Here is a 26,223-nt window from a genome sequence, read left to right as displayed (position 1 = left end):
GTAAAAATGAGAAACAAAAGAAATAGTATATTTCAATTCACCTCATACAAGTACTGTAGTGCAATCTTTGTCGTGAAAGTGCAATTTACAAATGCAGATTTTTTTTTACATAACTGCACTCAAAAACAATACAATGTAAAACTTCAGAGCTTACAAGTCCACTAAGTCCTACTTCTTGGTCAGCCAATCACTAAGACAAACAAGTTTGTTTACACTTACAGGAGATAATGCTGCCCTGTTCTTATTTATGTCATCAGGAAGTGAGGACAGGCATTTGCATGGCACTTTTGTAGTGCCATTACTCAGAAGCTAGAAGAAGATATCATGACAGCAATATATATAAGTACTATTTATCTACATTTTCCTACCTGTGCAATCAGCCAATCCACTAGTTTACTGGCAGGGATGACTGATTTGTAGGTCTTCAAGTGGTAGTCTCGGTCTCTTAGGTCAAAGAAAATAAGAAACATCAGTATAAAAACGTACACATTTCAATTAGGCTGAATAAATAAGTAAATTATTGCAATCTGTATTTTATGCAGGAAGAGGAATTATAGATGGGAAAGACCTATGAGGTCAACTAGACCATCCCTGTTTTGTGTAGCATTGTAACTAAATAAAAGAAGAAAAAAAATAGTAGAAGGTACTCTGCTCTTCTAGAAGAAAGGACCGAGATTTAAACTAGGGAAGATCTCACAGCCTGGATGAGAAACATATTCCAGATCAACAAAATGTCCAGATTCAGATCCACATTTTTCTAAAAACTTGGCATTTAGATTTTGTTTCCCACCATACCCAGGGAGAAGAGGTCAAATACAGTGTGTTCTTTTTAACTGCTAGTACTTAGGTCTTCTAATATGGACCAGCACCATTCTTGAGACAAAGAAAAGATACATTTATAACTCAATGGTCCTTAGAGGCTTTGTCCATTCCAGTTCAAGATCATGGAAATAATTGATGTTTTGGGTCTTTATGAAAATAAATTTGTCTCGAGTCTCTAAAGCAAAGGGGATTAGGTGGCTCAGGTCATTGGGATATAAAGCCTTTTACCTTTAGGTCACTGGATCGAATACATCCCAGGGCAGCAGTGAATGAAAGCTGTTTCCATTTTATGGAAATTCACTGGCCTGGGTGAAATGAGTTTGGTGAACTTGATCCAATTCCTAATCCCACATTGCAAAAGCCATTACTGCAATTAATTTGCATTAATTGGCTCGCTCTCGTTGGCAGTCTCAGCAGAGAGGCCAATTGCTGAATGGACCATGTAGGATGAATTCCCCTCTCAACCCAGAGGTGGTCCTTCCAATTCAGGTTTGAGGTCCACTGGCACAGCTTTGTGGGAGAAACTTTCACAACCACTGCCAGGATGTACCTATTCTGTAGCTCAAGAGAAGATTTTACTCTCTGGTGCTATCAACTCAGCCCCTTTCATTAGCACCAAACTATACAAAAGTTTTTTTTTGAAGACAAAGAAGAAAAATCTAAAATTAAAATTCACCCTACCCACATTTTTCCTTTACTAGTCACCTACAGATGCGATTGTGCTGTGTCTGGCTGTTTTAAATAACTTCAACCTGCATGTTTGCATAACCCAGAGAGTAAGAAATTAGAAGGGGAAGTAGCACTTCCAGAACTTGAAAACACAACGTAACATTTCCAGAAATGTGTGTCCTCAGAGCAAAAGCTTTCCCCATAGCGCTTACACACATTTTTTGGCCTGGCTTCCAGTAATGCACTAAGTCCAGCACAAAGCTGTGGGAGTTCTGAGGGCACCTTCCCCCTCTCACACACTTATCATGAGCAAATGTGCTTTGGAAATGTCAGAATAATAAAGCAGAGCATGAAAATATTGAGCTCTAATGAATAGGGTTTTCCAGATTGTCAGAGGTGGCTCCTCGCATTTTAATGCTGGCCGGCAGCGTACAGGGACAGCTTTGACACTGGGATGAAAGGGCTAACATTTCATTGGCTTTGGGCTCTTGGTCCAAGGCCCAGTTGCTCACTGCTGCCAGTTAAATACTTCTCAGGAAGGAGATCTGGACCTAAACTCACTGACCCATCAGCTGCAGGTGATGCCACGACATGGAAACATATCTGTGTGACGTCTGAATCGCAGCCAGTCACCCTGCCTCCGACAAATTAAAGTAGCATGATGCCTGCCGCCCTCATAACACAGGTAAGTGTTTTCTACCACTCACACATTTGTGCCAGGGGAATAAACAAATGCTCCTGCTATGCCCCTTACCATCATTAGCCAGTCAATCACCTATTCCCGGTCTTCCACAAATCTAACAATTTTCTGTTTAGATGCCCTCCTCACATACTTTGCTGTTGAGGCAATGCCCTCCAAAATATGACATGCTCTGCTGCCAGTGGGCCACCATCATATTTGCCCCAAGGCTTCGTAAAACCATTGGTGGATGGGAACAAACTGCAAAGGCAGATGCTGTGTTGAGGTCACTGTGTTTTCAGTAAAGGGAATGGATTAGAATTGTGATGGAGGGAATATCCACAGAGTCATAAAATCAGGGACTTCCTGTTTTCCCCCCCAATACTTCTTGGCATTTACACCCAAATATTCCAATTTCAGCAGGTTTCCCAGCTTATTAGAATGCTAAGCATGCTCTGAAAAGTGGGCTTCCTCAACCAGGAGCTTATGACAGCAGGAACGGTAGGCTCAGATGTTGCCAGACAGAACAGTGATCGAAAGGCAGAACAGTTGGGTATTGCGGCAACGAACAGCTGAATAGTGCCAGGCTGCTGCCTGCTGGGACAGGCTGAGACTTGTCATTGAGCAGGAAGATCAGAGATTCAGGAGTGGAAGACATCAGTCCACCTTGGGCAGATGGTAGGAAGAGTTTGTTTGAAGGACAATGGGCTTCAAAGAAGAATCTGAGAGTGCTGAAGGTCTAAGTCTATTCATGGAGAGCCCAAAGTTTTCAGTGGCTCTAATTTTTCACAGTACCAGGTCATACTCCGTTTAAATCCATCCCTGTCATAAACTTAGATTAATCTTGAAATAAAAGAATGGCTAGAGAATCTCCTGGTAGCAAAAATGGTGCATTGTTAAAATGCCATAAAATAGACCCACAGTGGTTATTTCGTCCTTGCTGATCCTTATCTCATGAGACTGCTGCATCCAGCACAGTCCGTCTGATGTTGTAGGGACCCTGAGGTAAGGGACATTTTTTTCTCAGCTCAAGTTACTATTAGCTTTTTCTGCTTTACATATGAATTACTTTCTTAATGGATTAGGCACACACACATTGCCACTTTGCCTACTCAAAGCTGCATCACCCTCCAGGGTAATTGTCTTTTCAGTTAGGCAGAATTATGATTGATTAAGTGTATCCATTCTGCAGATAGACCATTGTCATGCCAAAAGTATCTTTCGCCTTGGAACATCTCCTGAGCAACTCAGGGACAGGAGGTCAACTCTGATCAAATTGGGACTCCAACCGGGCTCCATTTTTGTTTTTTCCAGGGGTTAGTCTTTGTCATCAAAATTGTATGAACCTTAAAACAGAAAGTTCCTGTGAGTGAAAATGTCACATTCTCAACCATGGGCAGCTGAACAGGACATCCAAACGCTTCATTCCAAACCTCAAATAGGCTCATGACACAGGCTTCAGTAATTGCGAATCTGCACGTTCCATTAAGGCATTAAGGTTTAAAAATCCCATGTCTTGGAATCAGGTTAACTAGTGCACCTCGATTAGTTCTATGCCTTGAGCTGATATTTATTTACACAGGGTCAAATTCCAAAGCCCCTAGCCAAGCTATCCTCCTGCCAAAGTCAGTAAGAGTTTTTTGCCAAAATCAGGATTTATCTCTTCGTGGTTTTTTATGAGCCCTTTAACTTAACAAAACAAACAATACTGTCTGCAACAAGCAACAGCTACAGATGCACCTCTGTGATCTCTCCTGGTTCAGGCATCACTTATTAATATGCCCACTCTAACCCCAAACTCAGGAATATACCTGGGGTAAATAAATGCTCTGAAGCTAAGGGTTGTGATGAATGGGTAGAGAGAGCAGACTCCAGAATGGCCCTGAAACCAGCCCTCCAGAATTCAGTTCTACAGTCCTTCAGCAGAAGCACCTCTGCTACTCCCAGCTGTGGAGATAGGATGGTAGCAAAGGAGCCCGGATAAACTGAGCCAACTGTTTCATTACAGGTTATAGGGAGAAAGAGAGAAGGTTTCAAATGGCAGCATGTTATCCCCTTAAGAAAGACAGACAAGCGGAACTTACTTTATCACTGGAGTGTAAAGACTATGCAGTCGGCAATAGAGCCTCACACCCTAAGGAACAAAACAAATGTGGCTTTATAATTATGCACCAGATCCAGTGTTTTTTTAAAAACCATACTCTATAGCAGCTCTGGAACTACAGTAGCATGGCCTTGGACATCTTCTCATCAGGAATTAGACTGATCAAATATTTCTAGAAACTCTTTTCCTTCTCCTCTTTTTCCCCTTCCACTTCCAACCATCTCTCTCCCATCCCTGGCATTGAGGTTTCACTTCTGCTCTCTACCTCTAATATCCTCCTTTCCAGCATCCACCCCCATTCCAGCCCATGCAAACTGCAGCTGCTAAGATCACTCTGACTGAATCAAACCCCTGTTTGAGTCCCCCTTCACTGGCCCCCCAGTATCATTTTACCAAGCGTGAGCTTCTTGCCTTCACCTTCAAGTACCTCCTCACCTCTCTCCCAGCTTTTCCACTCTTGTCTCTTACTGTGTCACCCCACCTCCTTTGCTCTGCCAACAACAGCAGCCTTGTACATCAGCTTGTCAGCTTCTCACACAAACACCTCAGCTTCTTCTATGCTGCTTCTTACCCATGGAATTACCCCTCTTCTCCTCCTCCTGATCTTTCCTCAAGAACCACCTCTGAAGTGATAGCCATGAGAAATCAGCCAATTAATAATGGATTGAGGGGCACATGGGGATCACTGGAACTCACCTTAGATATATGTAAGTATCTGGAAAAAAACCTAAATAGCTACACACCATTGCTACATCACCTCTCTTCTTAAACTGGAAGGAGGCCTCGGCTAGTATAAATTAGTCTATTGTGTTTTTACAGAATTCAACACCCTTATCCTGACTGGGGGCTTTGGGTGCAACCATAACGTACATAATAATAATAATTTATCACGAGGCCTCCCTTTCTCTCCTAATCAATAGAATAATAAATAACAATAATAAATAAGTAATAAATAAATAATGTAATTAAATAATTTATTTATAATAAATAAATACATAATAAATAAGTTGGCAAGATGGGGAACGAGAGGGAGAATGTCTCCTACACTACCATGGTGGCAGATTGATACAAATTAGTGGTTTTACTAGCTTCGGAGAGTATGCTATAGTGCTGGTCACAGCCAAACATATGTAAAAAAGACACTTTTATAACTATTATTCAGAGTTATTATCAGACTCCAACCTGGAAGGGAGATCGAGTACCTTGGACATGATATCTTCCAGTTCGCTCCTTGGTTTATATGTTCCATCATCATACCGAAACCTGTACATCACCTGCTCATTCTTAAAGTGGTGCTTATCTGAAACTGAAACCACCAGCACAGCAATTAATAATCAGTCAATCCCTCCTCCCATGCCATGCATTATGACAGCACAGTATTTCTCCACGCAAAGAATCTACCATTTTCTACAGTCCCTCTGATGACAAACGCTCACATTCTCAGGTTTGCCCACACACAATTACCAGTCCTGCTGTTGTGCATACCTTGCACAGATACATTTCTGAATGTCTGGCCGCAAAGGGATGGTTCTTCAAAATGTTGCCATTTCAGTCAAGTGAAATACCCTGCAAAATGCTGTTCTCTTCCATCAAACCTGTTTCAGTTGTTTACAGCTTTGGAACCAGCTCCACTGAAGTCAATGGGAGTCTTTCCAATCAGCTTTGAATCACGCCCTTACAGATTCTGTAACCCTACAACAGTCATTCTAACATGAATGAAATGATTTTTGCAGCTGCCCAGGGCTCTGACATAGGCATCTGCTGCAATTCCTAAAGGAGAGAGCATGCTGGTGAGATGAACTACAGATGTTGGATGGATTCTTCCACCAGAGCACTTGTTTTTAATAATGGGCTCACTGATATAATTAAATGGTGCTCTCCAGACACTACTTACTTTGCTAAAATGGCCATTCTGCAATGGTGCAGCTGAGATCTGATTGGTCCTGGCTGTATTATAATGGTGACTCGAGGCGAGCATAGGAAGCGGAATATGATTCATTGGGGATAGGGACACACCCCAAATGGAAAGATGAGTCCAAAACTGAAAGCAAATACAGAGGAAGGAGAAGGGCAAGGGAACAGAGCAACCAAAGCATCAGGTAGAGATGAAGGAGGGGAGTGAGCAGTTCCAATCATCCTTGTCATCTCTAATGAGTCATATGACCAGGGCTGAAAGTAAGCTGGTACAGGCCGGGACAGCGTACCGGTAAAAAGTAGCCACTGGTACTGGCCCGTAGTCAGCTGACATTAAAGCGCTACTGTGGCAGCGCTTTAACATCGCCACCCCTTTTGTGCCCCACCCCCCCTGGGCCACCGATGTGGGAGGCAAAAGGAGCAGCTGCCCCAGGGCCACGATTTAAAAGGGCCCGAGGCTCCGGCTGCTGCAGCCAGAGCCCCGGGCCCTTTAAATTGCTGCTGGAACCCCGGGTGGCACGGGCCAGGCAGTGTGGATGGGCTGGCTGGGGGACGCTGACCCCCAGTCCCACCCCTTCCGCCCAAGGCCCCGCCCCTTCCAGGGGCCGGAACTGGCCCCCGTACCGGTAAGTGTGGAATGTTACTTTCACCCCTGCATATGTCTGACCAAAACTAGCTGGTAGCCCCATGCCTTTTTCTGAAGCCCTATATTCTGGGCTGGGAACCGTGCTTGATGAATTGACTTAAAATGTGGTTTAAAACTGCTTGAGACTAGCTCAATTTAGATGCAATTTGGCCAACCTACAAGAATGGGGATTCATTGGCTGGCCAAAGCTGTTTAAACTGAGTTAGCCTGAGCCAGTTTAGTCCCGGGTTTTTGTCTGAGCTGCATAGTGGACGGGCCCCACCCTTAGAAGGCAAAGATTGTTCTTTTGTGGATATTTGGGGATGGGGCAGAACTACCTATAATCTACCTCCTGTCCTGTGGGTGTCTAATGCTGCTTCCTCTCTTTGGCAGGGAGGAAAGATTGTATAAAATTTCAAAGGGTGAAGCTGGTTCCATGTTGCAGAATCTAATCACCATTTTGACATAGGAACACAGGACATAGGACCGGAAGAGACCTGTAGGCTCATCAAGTCCAGTTGCCTGGTACTGAAGGCAAACTCATCATATAATCCTGTTCAGAAGTTTCTCAAGTCCTTTCATACATGGGAAATTTTTGATGCCCTCTGTAATGGCTGCTGACTCTTCCTTCATTGAGAGTCTGAATGCTCTGGGTCTGATACTTCTGAATCTGACTGAGAACTGGTCCTGCGGGGAGATCCCTTTGATCCTTTGTGCCTGGCACAGGTTAGGACAAAGTTCTGATGAAACTCCTTTAGCTCGCTGCTATGCGTACCATGCTGTCACTTACACATCAGCAGCCTCAGATAAAGGAGCCAGGATTAAAGGAGATGAGGAAGCAAAGTGATAAAATGCACAAAGCTCAGCACTCCTGCAAGTCTGTGATCTGCCAGGGTCTGTTCTGCCTTGCACAGAGCCCTGTTCCCAGAGAAGGTCAGGCAGGCTGGGAGAATCAGCAGTTTTCTCCCAACAGTCACATTATACCAAGTGAAAAACAAAAGATAAGACACATTGCCTAATGTGGGGCCACATTGTGGTGTTTTGGTTTTAACTCAATTCAAGATAAGGAGATGGATATTGTGACTCTTTTCATGTCAGTAAAACTCATAGCCTAATTACACGGGATGTTTCCTCAGCTAAAAATAGGGTTCAAGGTGCCTTCTAAAGTATACCAATTGTCACCAGGAGACAGTGACAATAGGAGCTCTAGATACAGGCAATATTTTAAACCCTAGGGATCTGCTCTTTGTCAGGGGCCTCTGGTGGAATGTAATATTTAACTATTTTTGTTTCTCTGTGCTGGGAGATTTTGTTGGGATAGTTGCTAAATCACATCTAAGAACATCCAGACCAATGCCAGGGTGGTCAGCTACAGCAGCTTGGATAGCTGTAATAAAATATCAATACTGGATCATGCAGCCTCAGAAGAGCTTCTTGTGCTGTGCAAGTGATTGAGTGTGTGTGTACAGTATGCGATATCTGTATGCATATGCACATGGGGCCATAGTTTCAAGGTCTCAGAATCCACAATTAGGGCTCCATTTCTATTTAGGCAAGTAAATAAGACATCGGTGTCACAATGGGAGCTCCTGGGTACTGAGCACTTTTGAAAATTTGGCCACTTATTTTGTTGCCTAAATGGGAGTTGAGCATTTTTGAAAGCCTGGCCCATCGTGTGAGTGCAAACGAATGACTGTGTCTGCACGTTGGTGGTGGAAGTGCATGTGCATGGGGAAATCTGGTGCTGCTGGTATTAGCACACAGCAAGGAAAGGCTTCCCTGTGTTTTGATTAAGAGAAGACAACAGACCTCATTTCTTAACACTGTTATAATCACCTGGAAAAAGCCCTTGTGGAGCTGTAATACCAACAGATTAGTGCTAAAGCAATACAAGTCTAATTAAATAGCTCCCCTATTTAAACTGGATTAGAGATTGCACGGACTTGTGGACAACTGGTGACTTAAGACCTTAAGGAAAAAAATTCTTATTCCCTTGATGAGCATTTTCCAGCCACATACACCTAATGGCTAGAAACGGAGCACCTGCTGTTTAAATTGTACATGACTGAGTTATTCTGCTTTCTGAAACGGAAAAAGAATGGGAAAGAACAGGAGAAATCTGGGTTTTGAAGGGCACAAAAAGCAGGAGAAAAATCATGCTTGACTAGAAATACGGGGAGTGGGTCAGATTTTCAAACAAGTCAGGTGTGCAAACGCTCACGCAACCGCTCATACAAAGAGGCCTCAGAGCCTTAAAAATCTGCCCTAGGATTTCATGTAGAAGGGACATTTCCTGGGCTTCATCAGCAAAGTCACATGACACTTTTAAAAAGATATGCTCTTGGAAAGTGAGCTGGAGGGGACAAATAGTCTCCCGCCCCCTTTACTACCTCACTCTATGGCTAGGAATCTCACGGCGTAAGGAGGATACTGTGTGTCTATCAGAAAACACTCCTAACTTCTGCAGCTCCTAAGGCTGACCCTCATTTTTGAAGGGAAATTGTCAAATGTCTCTACACTCAGTCAGCCACAGCCCTCCCTGTTACTCAAGTCTCTGGCCCTTTCCTGACTTGCACAACTCGGCTCTCCTCTCCCGCGTTCCATGGCAGACATCAAGACTGAAATTGTTGCTCAAGGCTGGATTTTTAAAAATACTAAGTGCAAATGAACACACCATTTTTAGGCCTGTGTGTGTGTGCGCGCGCGCGCGCAACTACTGAGATGGAACACGCAAGTCAAGTAATTACAGGCATAAATGGCCGACTAGGTGTGTTTGTGCATCTGAAGTCTGAAAATCTGGCCCTGAGAGAAGACATGTGCCTGGATTGTCATAGATGAGGGCACTGCACCTGGAATACTGTCCTTCTACTCCCTTGCTCAGTAAAACAGCTAAGAGGCATGGAGAAAGGACCCACTTACTCTGTAATGCATTTGTCTCAAACTCAAGAGTCACTTTTCCTCCATATGCCACTTAGGGTTGTTACCCAGTCCTAGATTCAGAAACGGCCTTGATTTTCACAAGACCGTCACATAGCCTGTCATTGGAGAGATGCGGGCTTGCCTTAGGATGGATGCTGAGTCACTGTTATGACACAGCTACCACAAAGGTGGCCCCCTCATGGGAATAACTCCCATTAATGCTAGCTGGAGTTAAATGCCCTCTCACAGTGGGACAATGAGGATTTGAAGCAAACGTTGAGCGAAGCTGTTTGAATGTCATGTGGTTACAGCTAATGTGTGCAGGTAACAATGTGAACAACTGCAAGTGCCCTTACACCAATGTCTCCAGTGTCTTACTAAGATCTGGCACCTTGCTATGACACAGAGCACTCACCATGATGAATGATGCCATTTTCCAACAGAGCTTGTCCCAAGTTGACCCCTTCCTCCGGCTTGCTTATCTCCCCAATCTCCATGAGCCAGGATACAAACTCACTGCAAGGGGAAGTAGAATAGCAAAAGCAATTAGCTCTCTCTCCCTAAGGGCAAGCAAACATGTCTCTGCCAGACATTAACCAACCACTGGTGACTCTCTTCTTGAAGCACCGCATTAACATCTACACGACATTTCGGCTACAGTACACAGAAGGGAATGACGGCGCCTCTTCTAGACAGCTGGATTTCCTACATTTCTGTGGGAAATGGTCTGCAGATGAAGCATGTTTCCTGTGGGAAACATTTCCCTTAATTCTCCAAAACTAGCAGACTTGGAGGGAAAGAAGGTCCAATTGGTTCAAAAAGGGCTACAACACAGACTTATTTCAATGAGCGCTCCAGACTCCCAAATGAGAGCAGGAAAGGAAGGTGTACTGATGCCCTTAAAAAACAATAAATCACAGACAGGGAAATGATATTTTTACCCTGGTATCCATCAAAGCAACGTACATGGCTTGAATTGAAAGATATATTCATCTTACTTCACTGGGTCTGATTCGCCTCCCTCACTGGTTTTGCACTGGGGTAACTCCATCATCTTTAATAGAGTTACATGATTGTAAATTAGAGTAGACTCAGACTGAGTTCAAGTCCTGTTGATAGGCTAATTTAAGGTCACTGCATTAAAACTGGTGCCTGTCTTATAATTAAATGATTATCAATCCCTCCTACCCTACTAAAAGTTGGTGGTATGTGGGATACTAATTCTGAATGAGCAGGTGAATCACAGTGCTTTGACACATAGCTTGTTTCTATGATGAAGGCAGAGCTGCAAACAGGGCAGAGGAAAACTTCTGAATACAGTTAGCTATGTTGTGTGTGACTCAAGAGTGACAGTATGTATAGAAAATATAAACATTGCCAGCCTGATGAATGGGACACTGGCAGTGCCGTTGGGGGACCTAGCAAGTTTGTCGGTTTAATCAGGGACTACACCAGAATGTGTAAAATTCATCAAAAAGAACAAAAGGAATATTTGAAAGCAGAGCAACATATGGGAACTCTGAGTTCAATAAACCAGTTGGGTTCCTGCCAATTTGTGTAGGGCTGTTGCTTATCAAAACCAGCATCCATGCTTCCAATTATGGGCTTTTAATGCAGCATTTTTAGTCTTTCTGTGTTTATCACAGGCTGACTCATCCCAGCCCAGGTAGTGTAACTGTTTTGCTTTTAGAACAACAACAATAAAAAACAGCTTCAGCTTGTTGAGGGACTACCATGAAATTGTAACGGCAAAAAGAAAGCGGCAGAACTGCTTCGTTACACCAGCGTCATCTCATAGAAACCAACAGTTTGTAAAAAGACCAGAGTAAAACAGGGATGTATCAAGCCCAACATCGTAGAAGGGTCTCCCAGTAATTCTGAATAAGGAAATAAACTATCGGAGAGATGGGTGGGAATCAAATGCTCCACTCCCATTACTGGGAATAGGAGTTGTGCTACCTAATTATGTGCCTGCAGAATCGCATGCATGTTCCATTGTATCTCTCTGGCACAGCTCCCAATAGGCTTTGCAGGTGCAAACGATACACTTGTGTGCTAACAGGTGTTAGGTTATTTAAAGGGCATATACAAACATTAGAATGTGCAGAGGTGTTTGCAGCTGCAAAGTACAGGTGCATACTTGCCAATGCATGATTTTGTGTGTGCACAAGTAAAAGCTGAGGGTTGGAAGACTGGCACCTAATACTTTCGGGAAAGAGTATGTGAAATAACTCCTGTATGGAGAGACATAGAATCATAGGGTTGAAAGGAACCTCAGGAGGTCATCTAGTCCAACCTGCTGCTCAAAGCAGAACTAATCCCCAATTTTTCCCCCAATCCCTAAATGGCCCCCTCAAGGATTGAGCTCACAACCCTGGGTTTAGCAGGCTAATGCTCAAACCACTGAGCTATCCCTCTTCCCCACTGTGACAAACACTATGAACTCCTCTTGTAGCCCCGGCGATCCTTTGCTTTCCCCCATGGACTAAAGGTGAAGAAGGTAGGATATGTCTTTTCTTTGAGCCAGTCAATGCTACTCCTTGTCTGCCAGAAGGGGTCATTAGCAAATGAAATGAGGAACTAAGCCCCAGGGACTCATGGGAGACCGAATTAGACACTCAGGGTCTGATGTTAAAACACATTTAGTTCAAAAATTAACATGCAATTAAATTGTAGGCGAAGTTACCTGCAATATTATTACCTTTGTGCCTGGAAGTCATGAAAATCAAGGAACTGTGTGTGCAAATGATCACTCAGCTGTCTACCTGGCAATTTGCACGCCCACCCCCTCCTGCTTAACAAATGCCTGAGGTTAAAATTCCATCATCCTGTAAACTCCTTAATTGTCCTTCTTTGGCTTCAAACAGATGTTTTTTTGGCAACAGTCCAGCAGCTGCCAATATTTCTGTGTCACATACTTCTCAGAGTTTATTAAGTCTGCAGAGCAAACACTAATTTTGCTTGAGAACCAAATGCCATAGAAATCTTAAAGTAGCACTTAAGAAAACCATCTTACTTGCTACAGGCTTCAGGGTCTTTGGAGCAGCATTCAGTTATTTTTCTCCATCAGTTCTTAGTTTTATACTTAAAGAGAACTGTTTTATATTGGGGAGTCCCAGCAAACTCCAGGGATCTAGTTCTACACAAAAAAAGCAGGAGCTGGAAGGGCTGTAGCCTCCCTCTCAGATCTGGGGGCAGATCCACAGAGGGTATAAATTTTCATAGCGCAAATCAATGAACAATTTGTACCAACTGAGGGTCTGCCCCCTGGTATCTAAACACGGTTTCACTCCCTGGTCTGTATGTCTGAAATGGGGCACACCACTCTAGAGCTTAGCCAGAGGCCCAGCACACAGCAAAATTTCCCCTAAAGGTAGGGTTGCAAGGCGTCCGGTTTTCGACCAGAACGCCTGGTCAAAAAGGGACCCTGGTGGCTCTGGTCAGCACTGCTGACTGGGCCATTAAAAGTCTGGTCGGCAGTGCAGAGGGGCTAAGGCAGGCTCCCTGCCTGCTATGGCTCTGTGCAGTTCCCAGAAGTGGTTGGTATGTCCCTGCAGCTCCTAGGCACAGGGGCAGCCAGAGAGGCTATGCATGCTGCCCCTACCCTGAGCGCCAGCTCCGCATCTCCCATTGTCCAGGAACCGCATCCAATGGGAGCTGTGGGGGTGGTGCATGTGGGTGCGGGCAGCGTGCAGAGCCCCCTGGCCACCCATGTGCCTAGGAACCGCAGGGACATACCATCCGCTTCTGGGAGCCACCTGAGGTAAGCGCTGCCCAGAGCTTGCATCCTGAACCCCCTCCTGCACTCCAACCCCTGCTCCTGCCCTGAGCCCGCTCCCGGAGCATGCACTCTGCACCCCTTCCCACACCCCAACCCCTGCCCCCTCCCGGAGCCCTCACCCTGCACTGTCTCCTGCACCCCAAACCCAGCCCTGAGCCCCTTCTCTCACTCAAACTCTCTCCCAGAGCCCATACCCTGCACCCCCCCCTTCCTGCACCCAAACTCCCTCCCAGCATTCGGCCCCAGCCTGGAGCCCCCGTCTGCATCCCAAAACACTCATGCCCGGCCCTACCCCAGAGCCCACACCCCCAGCCAGAGCCCTCACCCCTCCCACACCCCAACCTCTTGCTCCAGCTTGGTGAGCGAGGATGGGGGAGAGCGAGCAATGGAGGGAGGGGGATGGAATGAGCAGGGGCGGGGCCTCAAAAAGCAGGCAGAATACGGGCAGGGCCTCGGGGAAGGGGCAGGGCAGGGTTGTTTGGTTTTCTGCAATTAGAAAGTTGGTAACCAGTGCCTACCACAAATGTGTTAGTTAATTTGGTGCTATTTGGGAATGTCCTTAGAGTCACATTCTACTACATACATGATTTCAGTGTTAGCTGTATGCACCTGTGTGAGGGCAGAATTTAGCCCTTGGTATTTAAACATAATCTCTCTGAGGAATTGTCTATAATCCTGCCTTTCTATTTCAATAAAATGCACTTTAAATCCCTAAATATATGGTCATTCATTTCACTTGTCACTTCAATAGGTGGAAAGTGGTATAGATGGCCAATTTAGGTCCTGGGGGCAAGAAGGTGCTTGGACACTTTTGCCTTAGCTTAAATAGGGACCACGGGCAAATACTCAGCTCTGCTCGGCTCAGGTGGGGTTGGGAGATGGGGTAAAGTTTGTCATAAACCCCCTTGGCACTTGTCGGATCCCTGGTTTGTACCCAGCATAATTTAGATTAGTCTTAATTCTAAATTCTGACAGCCACATCACTTCTCCCAACTCCTGAAGTTACTGGGTTTCTGCTCCTCAAGAAATACACAGAAAAATCTTTCCAACCCATTTAGGTTGCTCCAATCTGCCCAGACACATTTGAAACTTTCTAGGGTTGCTAACCCCTCTACATTGCAAAACTCAGGACAAAAAGTACAAAAAGCAACCCTTGTGGCAAATGCATTCTTGGCACTAAAGCATCCCTTTCACAGAGTATGATTATTTGCATACCTGGATGGTCTACCAGTGCACCTGAAGAGAACTTAGCAAGGTGAATTTACTCTCTAATAAATCATTCCTTGGAATCCAATTCCAGAGAGAGTCCAAAAAATAAATACACTTGATATTTCTATAACTCATAACATCAGAGTGTGGGAGGCAGTTATGGCTAGTTCACAGCACATCGTGTTAGCTTTTCCCTCCACAGCCACACTTTCTCCCTTGACTCATTTAGAGCTATTGCTCTAGTGCAGTAGGATCCTGCGAGATAGTCTAAGGGCAAGAGTGAAATGAGTTTAGCAGCCTCAATCTTATTCTCAGCTGACACATGCCTGTACCTCAAAGCCACCAAGCACCCACTGGGAAAAATTAGTGGGTGATCTGCACCCACTGGCAGCCAAGACCCCCTCCTCTCCGCCCCAACTCCTCCTCTGCCACCTTCTCTTCCCCCCCGAGCATGCCGCGTCTCCGCTCCTCCGCCTACCTCCCAGCACTTCCCCCCGGCCGCTGCCAAACAGCTGTTTGGTGGCGTGCTGGGAGGGAGGGAGGGGGAGGAGCGGGAACGTGGCACGCTCAGGGGAGGAGGCGGGGCCGGAGATTTGGGGAAAGGGTTGGAATAGGGGCAGGGAGGGGGCGGAGTTGGAGTGGGGACTTTGGGGAAGGGTTGGAATGGAGGTGGGGCAGGGCCACATGGAAGGGGTGGAGTGGGGGCAGGGCCAGGGGCAGAGAGGGGGTGGGGCACCCAGGGGAAAGCAGGGAAGTTGGCGCCTATGTACACAATTCAACACGCCAGTAACTTCTTCTTTGAGATCCTGGGCTGGAATGGCCCACAAATGTGCAGGTCACCACTGAAATGAATTGTTCAGGGCAAGCCCAGGAATGGAATGGCAAGTCTGCAAAAAGGCTAAGATTGAAATGCATTGGCTGAGCTGTCCTGGGGACCCAGGACTAGAATAGCAAAGTTGCTTTAGGTAAAGGCTGAAGTGCACTGGCAAAGCTACTTTTTATGGAGAAGAGTGGCATTCTGGATGAAATAGCAGGGACACAATAGTTCAGGATTAAGGTGCTTTGGTAGGTCATGGGTCCTAGGAGGGATCAGGATTGTGGGGCATTGGCAGAGCTGCATCAGGTTTCCAAGACTGGAATATCAGGCTTGTTGCCAGGCAGGACTGAGGGCAATGAGCAGAAGAAAGTGTGAAACATTTACAATACCAAAAAGAGTATGTTTAAAAAGAAAGAGCTTGACCAGGAAATTCCATGACTCTTGAAACTAGATAAAATACAGAGACTCAACAGAGGAGGGAGGCATAGCTCAGTGGTTTGAGCATTAGCCTGCTAAACCCAAGGTTGTGAGTTCAATCCTTGAGGGGGCCATTTAGGGGAATCTGGGGCACAAATTGGGGACTGGCCCTGCTTTGAGCAGGGAGTTGGACTAGATGATCTCCTGAGGTCCCTTCCAACCCTGATATTCTATTGTGAGAACACAACCTTTTGGTCTGGCACTTCTGGTTGTGCATAAACGGGGAAATACTAGAACTTGCCTCACGTCCAGAGCCCAAGCTTTCCATGTGAATGTAGCAAAATAAAAAGGAGTCAAGCACTTTCACTCTACCAGGAATACCAATCTGTCCATCAAGACTGCTGTCTGTCAGGCATAAAGACAGTGCATCACTTCCACTTCACATACACCCAAAGGCTGCTGCATGCAAACCACCTCGCTACAGTGACTGGGAACAGGAGGGAGGGGAAGTATCTGGATAAGCTGTCTCTCAAAATTATTTTTTCCCAGCTGATAATTTCAACTATAGGCAGCCGAGTCGGAAAAGTCTTCTCAGGTCACCAACTCTGACTCCCTGTGAGCTGTGCAGGACATTTCCCTACAATAGTCCCACTAGTGCCTTATCTAATCTCTCCTTGACCGCCTCTTGTAATGGCGCTCTGGCAGCTCCACAGTGTCTCTTCCAAGACATAATCTCTGTGACGGTTAAGAATTATTTCCTAATGTCTAGCCTGACTGAGAGAGTTTTCTCCCATAGAAAAGTCATTTTCATCCCTTACTTCTACAAGACATGAGGTCTCCTGTTCAATTTACGTTGTCTCTGGTGAGCAATAACTAAATGAGCACACTCTAGATTTGATACTGAGGCTGGCGTAGCTCTACTGGGTTCAAACGTTGCTCGTAAAGCATCCCCTACAGGTGGGCTACCAGGGGGTTAGGCTCTTTTCCTTACTCCTGCTGCCGATCTGAAATAATTGTTGTGAAATATTCCACAGTGGAATGTGCTGCTATTGTACAGCCTGCACAGAGCACTGAATAGAAATTAATGATTAATTTTAATGAACTGCAGCTGTAATGGGGGTTATGGCCTTTCTGATTAAGCCCTGGCAAAGCACAGCTGATCTGCCCTCACAATACCATCCACAGAAAACCCAGTCCCTTCGGTTAATTGGCATGAAAGGGCCTTTTCAAACCAAACACCACTTACTTGCCAAGAAAGCACTTGGGAACAGTGCTTAATTTTCTCCTCCTGTCTTTGATAAGGTTCACTTTCTTGGTCATCATCATGTGATACAGCTTCTCTCCTTTCTCCGCAATCATGACGTACGCATCCCGCTCCATCCCCAGTTTCAGACCTGGAATACAAAGCAGGGGTTCCCTCAGATCCTGGCCATCAAAGCATTCGCTCAAAGCCAAAAGTTGAGGCCAGACGCATACACAGAGCAGCAGCAGCCACACGGGACAATAAGAGTTTATGGCAGTGTCTTATTTTACAAGCATTGGAAAAGTGGGCCCCTTCACAATCTGGATGCAAAATTGACGGGTGGTTCAGTGCACAGGTGAAGCTTGCAGCCTTTCTTCTGAGTTTCCCATGGAGATCATCAGCTCAGAAACAAAGGACCCCAAACACGAGGCTTCCATCACATCCCACATAGTGGAATGTTCTCAGAAACAATGCACTAAGAACATGCGCGAGTTGGAACGAACAAACAAACAAACAAACAAACAAATCATTCCCCATTCACTCCTGGTGCCGCTGTAACCTTCACAAGAATTAGTTCAAGATGACAGAAATTTTGTCAGAACAGATGATTTTAAGAGACTTCCATCATTGGGGCCAAAATTCTGTTGACACTAAATCCGGACCCTGACTTAAACCCAATCTAGATATGAACGCTGATTCCTCGGCTTACCGCCAGTAAATAAGCTGTTTATAAATGCCCCTGTGCTAGACGATACACTGTGGCTACCATATCAAGCAGCCAGCTGGAGAGATACTGGATGACTTAGGCAAGTGGTGATGGGATATAGGAAGGGTGTCACCTTCCAGCTCTCAGTTTGCATGTGGCCCAATTTAATCATGACTGAAAGTTGCAACAACCAGACGGCTAGTCTGAAATCAGCCTATTGGTCTGACTCCAGCTCCTAGTAAACATGCATCCATGTCACAGCTGGCCTTTCTTATCTTATGAAAGACCATGGAAACTAACTTAACTTTTTGCCCCTGCCATTGAGGGTTAAGGCACTTGGGTGGGACAGAGCATGGAGGTAGCACACACTGCTGTTGTCTGTGCTGTACCTGTCTGGCAAATGAACAGAGGACTTCGTTTTCCAGTTATTTTATTCTGGCACCTTTCACCAGCAATACATTCTCTTTATAGACTAAAGCAACAGCCTGAAAGGCTAGTTAGATAGAGAGATACATAATTATCTCTAAAGGATGCCGAGTTTACCTCTTCTAGCCTTATTTTATGCTTGAAGAAATAAAGTTGAACAAAAATTAACACCTCTGATAGCCACCAATTATTCACCACAGTGCCTTTGAGTTTTTTCAAATGGTTATTGCATTTGTTTCATAGGTTTGGTACATGTGCTTAAGAAGTGAGAGGCTTATGCAATATTTCATTCTGTAAAGGTAGCATGTTTCATGTATCCAATATCTGTCTAAAGGTTTTGGTTCTGCAGACCTCCTGACTTAGTATTACCTCCCCTATCCTATGATCTGATTCAAATATGTATGCTGTTATGTGTAGCCAAAGCTAATTTGCAATGTGAACTTGTGATAGAAAACAGCCAGTGTAATAGTACACGTTTCATTCTGGTCTGACATGACCGAATTCCCCAAGCTCCGATGTAAACAGCAGACTAGAATGAACATTCTACACAGCTCATTCCAGGATCACACAGAATTGGGAAGCTCACCAAGGTTTCTAATCCAAACACTGATAGCTCTGTGACCTTGCAAGTACTGAGTCAAATGAAGCTTTCCAATAAGGTCTGGAATGTCTGACATGATAGTCGTGTTTATCCAGAGTTCCTGTCATCGACTGCCACATCATAAACCAGGATGATGAAAAGCAGCCGGAAAAAAAAAGACAGAGTGGCTGATGCTGCACATAAAATTTTGAGAAATTTCCCGTTTATATATAATTTCGCTTCCTTCACCAAGATTTTCTGTATTTTTTTCCTAAGGATTTTGTTGTGTATTTTTATTGTTGTTGTTGTTGTTAAGAGTTCAGCTACCCCAACAGATGGTTCCTCACCTTAGTCAGAATTCTCTGTTTGAAAGGCACAATAATAATAATTGATATTTCTCTATAACTTTCCACCTGAGGATCTAAAAGCATTCTACAAATATTACATTTCATATTATGGCCCCAAAGTAGGAAAGTATTGTTTCCCCTGCTTTACAGAGCACACACCGTGGCACACAGTGGATGAGGTCATAATTATCAAAAAGTAACCAACAATTTTGAAGCAAGGCTGTAGAATTGGAGTCCGTGTCTAAGCAGAACGGACCCTGGGCGCCGGACAGCAGCAGAGCATGGGGTGGCAGCCAGGACCCTGGGTGTGGGGCGGCAACAAAGACCTTGGGCGTGGGGTGGTAGCCGGGAGCCCGGGGGTGCTGCAGCACCCCCCGCACCCGTAGTTCCCGCGCCTATGTATACCAGCAAAGAGCCTGTATCATTACAATACTCTAATTTTTAAGTGTTCTTGTGGTTCTGCTTTGTCCCCAACCATACCGATGGTTGTCTCTTCTCTCCCCTGCCCAACCGTTTATTTAACCATGGTTCTGTTTGTCTCACCCTTTCTCTTTTGTTTCTTATTAAACCTTTCTCTCTTTTTTATTTTTAACCTGATTGCACAAAACATCAAGCTGCCATAAAACAATAATTTCATCTGCAATGAAGATTTGGAGTGACTTGGGCTAGTGTTCTGAGCATAGGCCTGGGAGCCAGGAACTTCATTTGAATGAAAAATGCTAAAGTAGCACAGCAGGATCCCTCTGTTAGAATGTGATGCAGAATTGATTAGTGAGCAGAGACCTCCCAGCCCCCAATGGCTAGAAACATTCTTTAAAAAGGCAGAACTCTCTCACTGGCCTTCAGAGATATTCCTTCTCGTATTGATTTTGGCCTGAGGTTAGGAGTTCACTTTCATTTATGCTATGGCTGGACAGTATTCTGAAGCTAGTTTCCCTATTATTGGCAGGTACCTTGGCATTCAGCTATGACAAGGCATGCTATCAATGATTCTTGTATTCCAAGATAACAGCCCACATTGGAATTTGTATTGTATTACACTACTCTGTACTGCATTTTATCATGCCGTAAAGTATTGTATTATAATAATTAGAGCTGGGATTTCCAAAGCAGCCTGAGGGATTTAGGCACCTAACTCCAATTAAATTTCAGTGGGATTTTGGTGTCCATGTTCCTTAAAATCCTTTGAAATTCCTAGTGAAAACCAGGATCACTTAACATTTATAGGGCTTAGGTAAAAAAGGGGTCTCAGACTGACCTCAGTTTATCCTGGCAGAAGTAGGTAGTTACAGCTGCAAATGAGGCTAACTGCACCCACAAAACAGTGCCTGCAAAATGGGAGGACACTTCTATAGGTCAGGCTCCTAATCTCCAAAGTGCTTTGGAAACGTTAACTGGCCACACCTCTGCCAATGAGTTATTGTTCCCATTCTGAATATAGGGAAACAGGCTGAGTAGTCAAATAACTTGTCTGAGGCTACAGAGGGAGTTGGTGTCAGAACCTTTTCACTCAAGGATTCCTGGCTCCCCATCCTGTGTTTAGGCTCCATCGACCTTACCGCTCTCTTACAGAACAGTTCGATCAGACAATCATGTGTTTCATTCAGTTCCAGAAAGATAAAAGCGACACAAACATTTGCACAGATTTGTCAGCATTCCTAGTCTGCGAAGTCCAAACAGTCCCAAAGATGTTCTCCCTGAATTGTTTTATTTCAATGCACAGCCCAGAAACATTTAGGTTGACTCCTTGTGAGGATGAGTTTGTAGCACCGCCTGGCAAAAGGCTGTTTTTTTCCATCTTGCAGACTCTATTTACAAATAAAAGACTTAAAAATCGATTAAGTATAGACGTTTCAAAGTGCTTCAATGCATAAAAGAAACTGATAATTTGATTCCTGTAAATATAATGATGCATGGGGATTAAAATGCCATGGGGTAAATTAAGAAGTAGATGCTTCCAGTCACTTGATTCTCTTGTCATTAAAGTTGGCCATTAAAAAGCCACTGTCATATGGAGGAAAACTTTAAGAAACTAAAAAGAAAAGGAGTACTTGTGGCACCTTAGAGACTAACCAATTTATTTGAGCATAAGCTTTCGTGAGCTACAGCTCACTTCATCGGATGCAAGCTGTAGCTCACGAAAGCTTATGCTCAAATAAATTGGTTAGTCTCTAAGGTGCCACAAGTACTCCTTTTCTTTTTGCGAATACAGACTAACACGGCTGTTACTCTGAAACCTTTAAGAAACTAGAACAGCTTCTCTCTCCCTCTGACACATTCACAGTCACCCAAACATGTACGCACACATCCATGTATGCCTACACACGTGTTCACATACACAGTGTCTCTCCTGTGTGAGTCACTCAGTGCTGTTAGAATATATGCCATTCACTTACTCTCTCTCTGTTCCCTTTCCTTGATTATAGCATCCAGCCATTTCTGTTTGTCCTCTGGAGTCTTGGCCATACAGACAAACCATTTGTTTTTGGCAGTGTTGTGTATCTTCCAGCCATTAGTCACCGTGTAGCCATTGCTGTGGTAATCTGCTGCAAAAACACAAAGCACAGCCCAGACAGTGAATGGAAGGCCTGGCCCTTTAATGAAAACAAATTAACCTTGGACAACTTTGGCCACAATTTCCATATTTAAATGCCCTGAATTTCACAGGTGCTGGACACTTGCAGCTGTCTTATGGAAGTCAATGGAAACTGAAGGTGCTTAGCTCCTCTGAAAATCTAATACTCATGTAGGTACCTATCTTTAGTGTGCTAAGTTTGAAACTTGGGTTCTTGTACATTATGGGCCTGAAATTGTGACTGCTCAACAATCAGAAATCCCGCTGATGGCAGTGGGAGTTCCATGCCTGAGGAGCAGTCCCTCAGTCAGCAAGAGTCTGAACAAGTCTCATTCCAAGAGCCATGTTAACAGTGGAAGTCCGCAGTGGGCTCACCGATGGCTTGAGTTCCAGTGAAAATCCACTGATGTATTTATGTTTTGTATTAGACAAATCCCTTAGTGCAAGGTCCTGCCAAGGAAAGTGAAAAGTGTCAAAGTACAGCCTTAGAGGCTGAAATTCTCTCATCACCCCAGCATAAATGACATATGGCAGGGAGTGGCAGTGCACACCTGGAAGTGACACACACTCCCTCACACATGGACACATATTCACACCGTGTTTTCCCAAGAGATCTCCTCTAGTTCAAACAGTGATTCATTCAGTGCACTCCTTATGGCCTGTGTTATATAGGAGGTCTGACTGCCTGATCACAGTGGTCCCTTCTGGCATTGGAAGCTATGAATCCATGAACCATCCCCTGGTTTCTCTGCTACAACCCAGACGTACAGCAACCCATAGTGTGAATCCTTTTCAGTCTCCATGCTCCATGTCCATGGCCTCAGCCCCAAAAGGGGCCTAATTAGGGATGCCTTATAGCTTGGCCTCATCGTACTAGAAGCTTTCAAATGAAAATCCTTTAAAAGAAAATATCTGGATCTAAAATGTTGAGTGAAAAAGAATCTGCTCTTTGTCAAGATTCTCCATTCTGAGCCTCCTGGGAATCCACTAGCTCCTCCACAACTTACATTGGGAGGATTTTTGCATTAAGAACATAGGGACTCTTGCACTGTCCCCTTAGCCTGCCCCTGGCCTCAAGGACAGAATACCAACCCCATGACCCAGTGCAATAGCAAGAGGTGGGCCACTGAGGATTTGAACTGAAACCCACTAGTTCTTTTCTATCAACGCCAAATTCCAGCCCACAAGGACAGTAATATCTGATCATATTGCATTCATGGCAGCAAATCCTTTATAAATGGCTTGATTCTCAGGGTAACAATTGACAATATTTCAAATGACGAGAGTATATAATACTTTTTGCTGCTCACATGGGGCCTGAGTCAAAGGCCCAGGGAAGGACCCAAACTGCAACCAGATGCAGTACTTTTGTACTTTGCAGTTTACCAAGAGAGGCTATGGACCTGCTCTGTCCTTAGAGGGAGAAATCTGATCTCTTACCTGTCCCATCTTCCACATTCTCCACTTCCATGACCTCTGTGTTTATTCGGCCCCTGAAGATATAGAGGGATCCGTTGATTGACTTGGTACGTTTAGACGCTTTTTTCCCAGCAACTCTGCAATTAGGAATCAGAAATGCAGTTAATAGCTCTCCTTTATCTTTGCCCAGAGGAAGAGATTGGAGTTTGTAAATGTGTTGGCTTTCTTTTAAATATCTTTAAAATAATTTGTAGTAATCCTGTTTTCAATTTACTTTATTAGGAGCTGGGAAAGTAACTATTAATAAGGCAGTAAAAATAATATACTAAATGCAATGAAAACCTGGGGCTGATGGATTTATATTGTTACCAATTCTACATGTGAATAAACAAGTGTAGCTGATAACAAATATCTTGCTTTAAATCTAGTGAACACTAGAAACAATAGTTCCACTCCGTTTGAGATATATTAAGACTAAAAAAAACCACCATGCCAACTGCATCCACATTATTCCAATTTCACTTTTCATGGGGATCTGACCACTTAATATAGTAATTCAATTATTCTATTGCACAACATGTCAATGATAACCATGCCATGTTGTCAGCGTAGCAAAAAGATCTAACAGCTGCATTTTGCAAGGTTTAATGAGCATTTTGACCTCTCTGAGTTTTGCTTTGTTGTGGGTTTGAATCAACCAGAAATGTCAGCACAGATTTCAGTGGACACAGCTGAATTCCACATGTTATTTGATGAAACCTCCAGTTTCGCATGATTTTGAGGTAAAATGTTAAATTTGGCCTCTGTTTGGTTGACAGTTTTTGGAAACTTTCAGAACCTCCATTCTGAGTTCCTAGCTGGCAGTGAAACACACAGAGGCTAGTGTTACATGGTTTGCTATATGCATTTTGAAAGTCTTTGCATGCTGCATTCATATCATCATTGTTTGGTATAACAGCCCCATTGATGCAACCTTTGCATCAGAGTTTGTACCCTGATCATTCAATTTACAGAAGAATCTCTGTTAAAGTGTCTTGTTAAAAAACCTAGGAAAGGCCTTTTCACTGTTATGTCCTGGGCCTTTATGCATAGAAGATGTTTAAAACTATCCAGCTGGCACCTGCTGTGCTTTAATTGGCTCTCATATTTAAAAACAACCCCACTATATGAACCAGCACAAAACTGGCCAAATGAGCATCGTTTAAGATGGCAGGTGTTCAAACTCTGTGACATTAAGGGGCAGCCGTCGTGACATGCCAGGAGTCCAAGGGACATAAATAATGTTGCGATAAAAAGAGCTAGTCATAGAATTTCTGTTGAAATGAAAAACAGGTGTCAGAGGTCGGGGGAGTAGAGAATCAAAAAACTTTTGTGAACATTATCTTTCGTTTTCCAGCTAGCACTGGTGATAAATACAAGTTGGTGATGATCAGATATTTACATGCAATCAGATTGACAAGGGTTGAAATCTTAGCGTCATTAGATCATTTCCTCAAGGGGACTGAGTTGATTCAAAAGAGAAGCTCTCCAGACAGCCCTGATGAAGACCTTCGGAAAGACAGCCAATTTCCCCAAATGAGGCATATTGTTCCTGACATCAGGACGCAATTTGAACAGCAATCAAAGCGGCTTCTAGCGTAACAAAACAATACTCAGCCCTGAAAATCTGTGTCATCAGTTTGTCAGACTTTGCTAGGCCTCTGTAAAAGATCAAACAGCAAACCTGCGTTTAAAAATCTGGGTCCGGACTCTGATCCCAAACCCATTTTACGGTGGTGTAACTCCACTGAGCTTAACAGATCGACTTCTGATTTACACCAGAGTGAGAGTCCATATTTTCCAAAACAGAGCAGCAGCATTTTGTCTTATTGTTGACATTTTACTGAAAGTTGTGGGCCTGATTCTGATCTCAGTTACACTGGAGTAAATCAGTAGTAATGCCAATGGAGTTAGACCAGTTAAAATCAGCGTAAGTGAGATCAGAATCAGGTGATTAGGCTTTAAGCCAGGCACCACTGTAGAAAGTGTTAACTTTCACAAAATCTGCATCCCATTAATGTGTCAGTTGTTTTTCATGCAGCTGGCTGACAGACAATGCTATCACTTTTGCATAGACTTTCATTTCCACTCAGGACCAAATTATAAATAGCAGCTAGACAAGGGAAATATCCAAAATTAAAGTAGCCTTTTAGTCCCTAAATATATCTTTCATATTATGCAATGCCCAAAGGCTTCTTTGAATACTCTGCTTTTTAATGGAAATCATATTCTGGAGATTTGGACAGTCCATGTTACGTTACTGAAGAAAGAGAAACAACACTGATCCTTTGGGGGAACTCAAAGCGTTGGAGCAGCCTGGTCTGATCCCACGCCAGAGTACAGAGTAGCTCAGTAATGTCTGCTGTGCAAAAACATAGACACTTGCTTAAAAGGCAGTGGAACATTTTGTTTCCTAAAACTTAGTGTTCCAGGAAGAGTGCAAAAGAGGACGGGTTGTACCAACCTAAACTACAAAGAGAACCAGAGAGCGAGAAAGCTCTTAGGCAGGCCAAAACTGAGCAGTAAAAGGTCAGATCCAACATTCTGAGTGTGAGGCTTCCTTCAGGAATGATTTGTAAAGGGGGAAAAGGAGCACCTTTAGCAGAGAGAAGAGAGGAGAGGAAATCGGTGAGGGTTATGAGAGGGGATATAATAGGAAGCAAGGAACGAAGAATGAAGGGAAAAGTAGGGAAAGGGGAAGGTGTGGGGATGAGATATGAGCCATGAAGGAAGAAATAAAAGTTGAAAGGAGAGTTAAATCAATACAACGTGGACTAATTGCTGTAGTAGCTATATCTCTGAAGAGCCTTGCACACTGTCAATGCTACATTAGTAATAATAGTTTATACTAATAGGGCTATAAGGTGGCAAGATGGGAGAGTTAGTGTTACCAGGAAAAGAAGGGAAAATAATGCGTACAGTTCTGTGGCTG

General features: G+C 44.2%; 1 protein-coding gene across 5 annotated transcripts in view; it reads right to left on the bottom strand.

The window, feature by feature from the left end:
* PREX1 (phosphatidylinositol-3,4,5-trisphosphate dependent Rac exchange factor 1) overlaps positions 1 to 26,223 on the bottom strand; it is a 225,226-nt gene that overhangs the window by 64,037 nt on the left and 134,966 nt on the right. For 3 of the 5 annotated variants that reach the window (XM_037915550.2, XM_037915549.2, XM_043526727.1), the window contains exons 8-14: positions 23,274 to 23,389; positions 21,655 to 21,804; positions 17,203 to 17,350; positions 10,148 to 10,248; positions 5,477 to 5,580; positions 4,255 to 4,304; positions 369 to 444 (exon numbers count right to left, since the gene is read on the bottom strand). In XM_037915550.2, the coding sequence (XP_037771478.1) occupies positions 369 to 444; positions 4,255 to 4,304; positions 5,477 to 5,580; positions 10,148 to 10,248; positions 17,203 to 17,350; positions 21,655 to 21,804; positions 23,274 to 23,389 (745 nt within the window). The remainder of the gene's footprint in view (positions 1 to 368; positions 445 to 4,254; positions 4,305 to 5,476; positions 5,581 to 10,147; positions 10,249 to 17,202; positions 17,351 to 21,654; positions 21,805 to 23,273; positions 23,390 to 26,223) is intronic. The other 2 variants (XM_037915551.2, XM_043526726.1) reach the window with 1 other exon arrangement.

Source organism: Chelonia mydas, chromosome 13 (assembly GCF_015237465.2).
Source record: "Chelonia mydas isolate rCheMyd1 chromosome 13, rCheMyd1.pri.v2, whole genome shotgun sequence".
NCBI classification, from domain to species: domain Eukaryota; kingdom Metazoa; phylum Chordata; order Testudines; family Cheloniidae; genus Chelonia; species Chelonia mydas.
The sequence above is the reverse complement of the archived record's forward strand: the minus strand, read 5'-3'. Positions and strand labels throughout refer to the sequence as shown.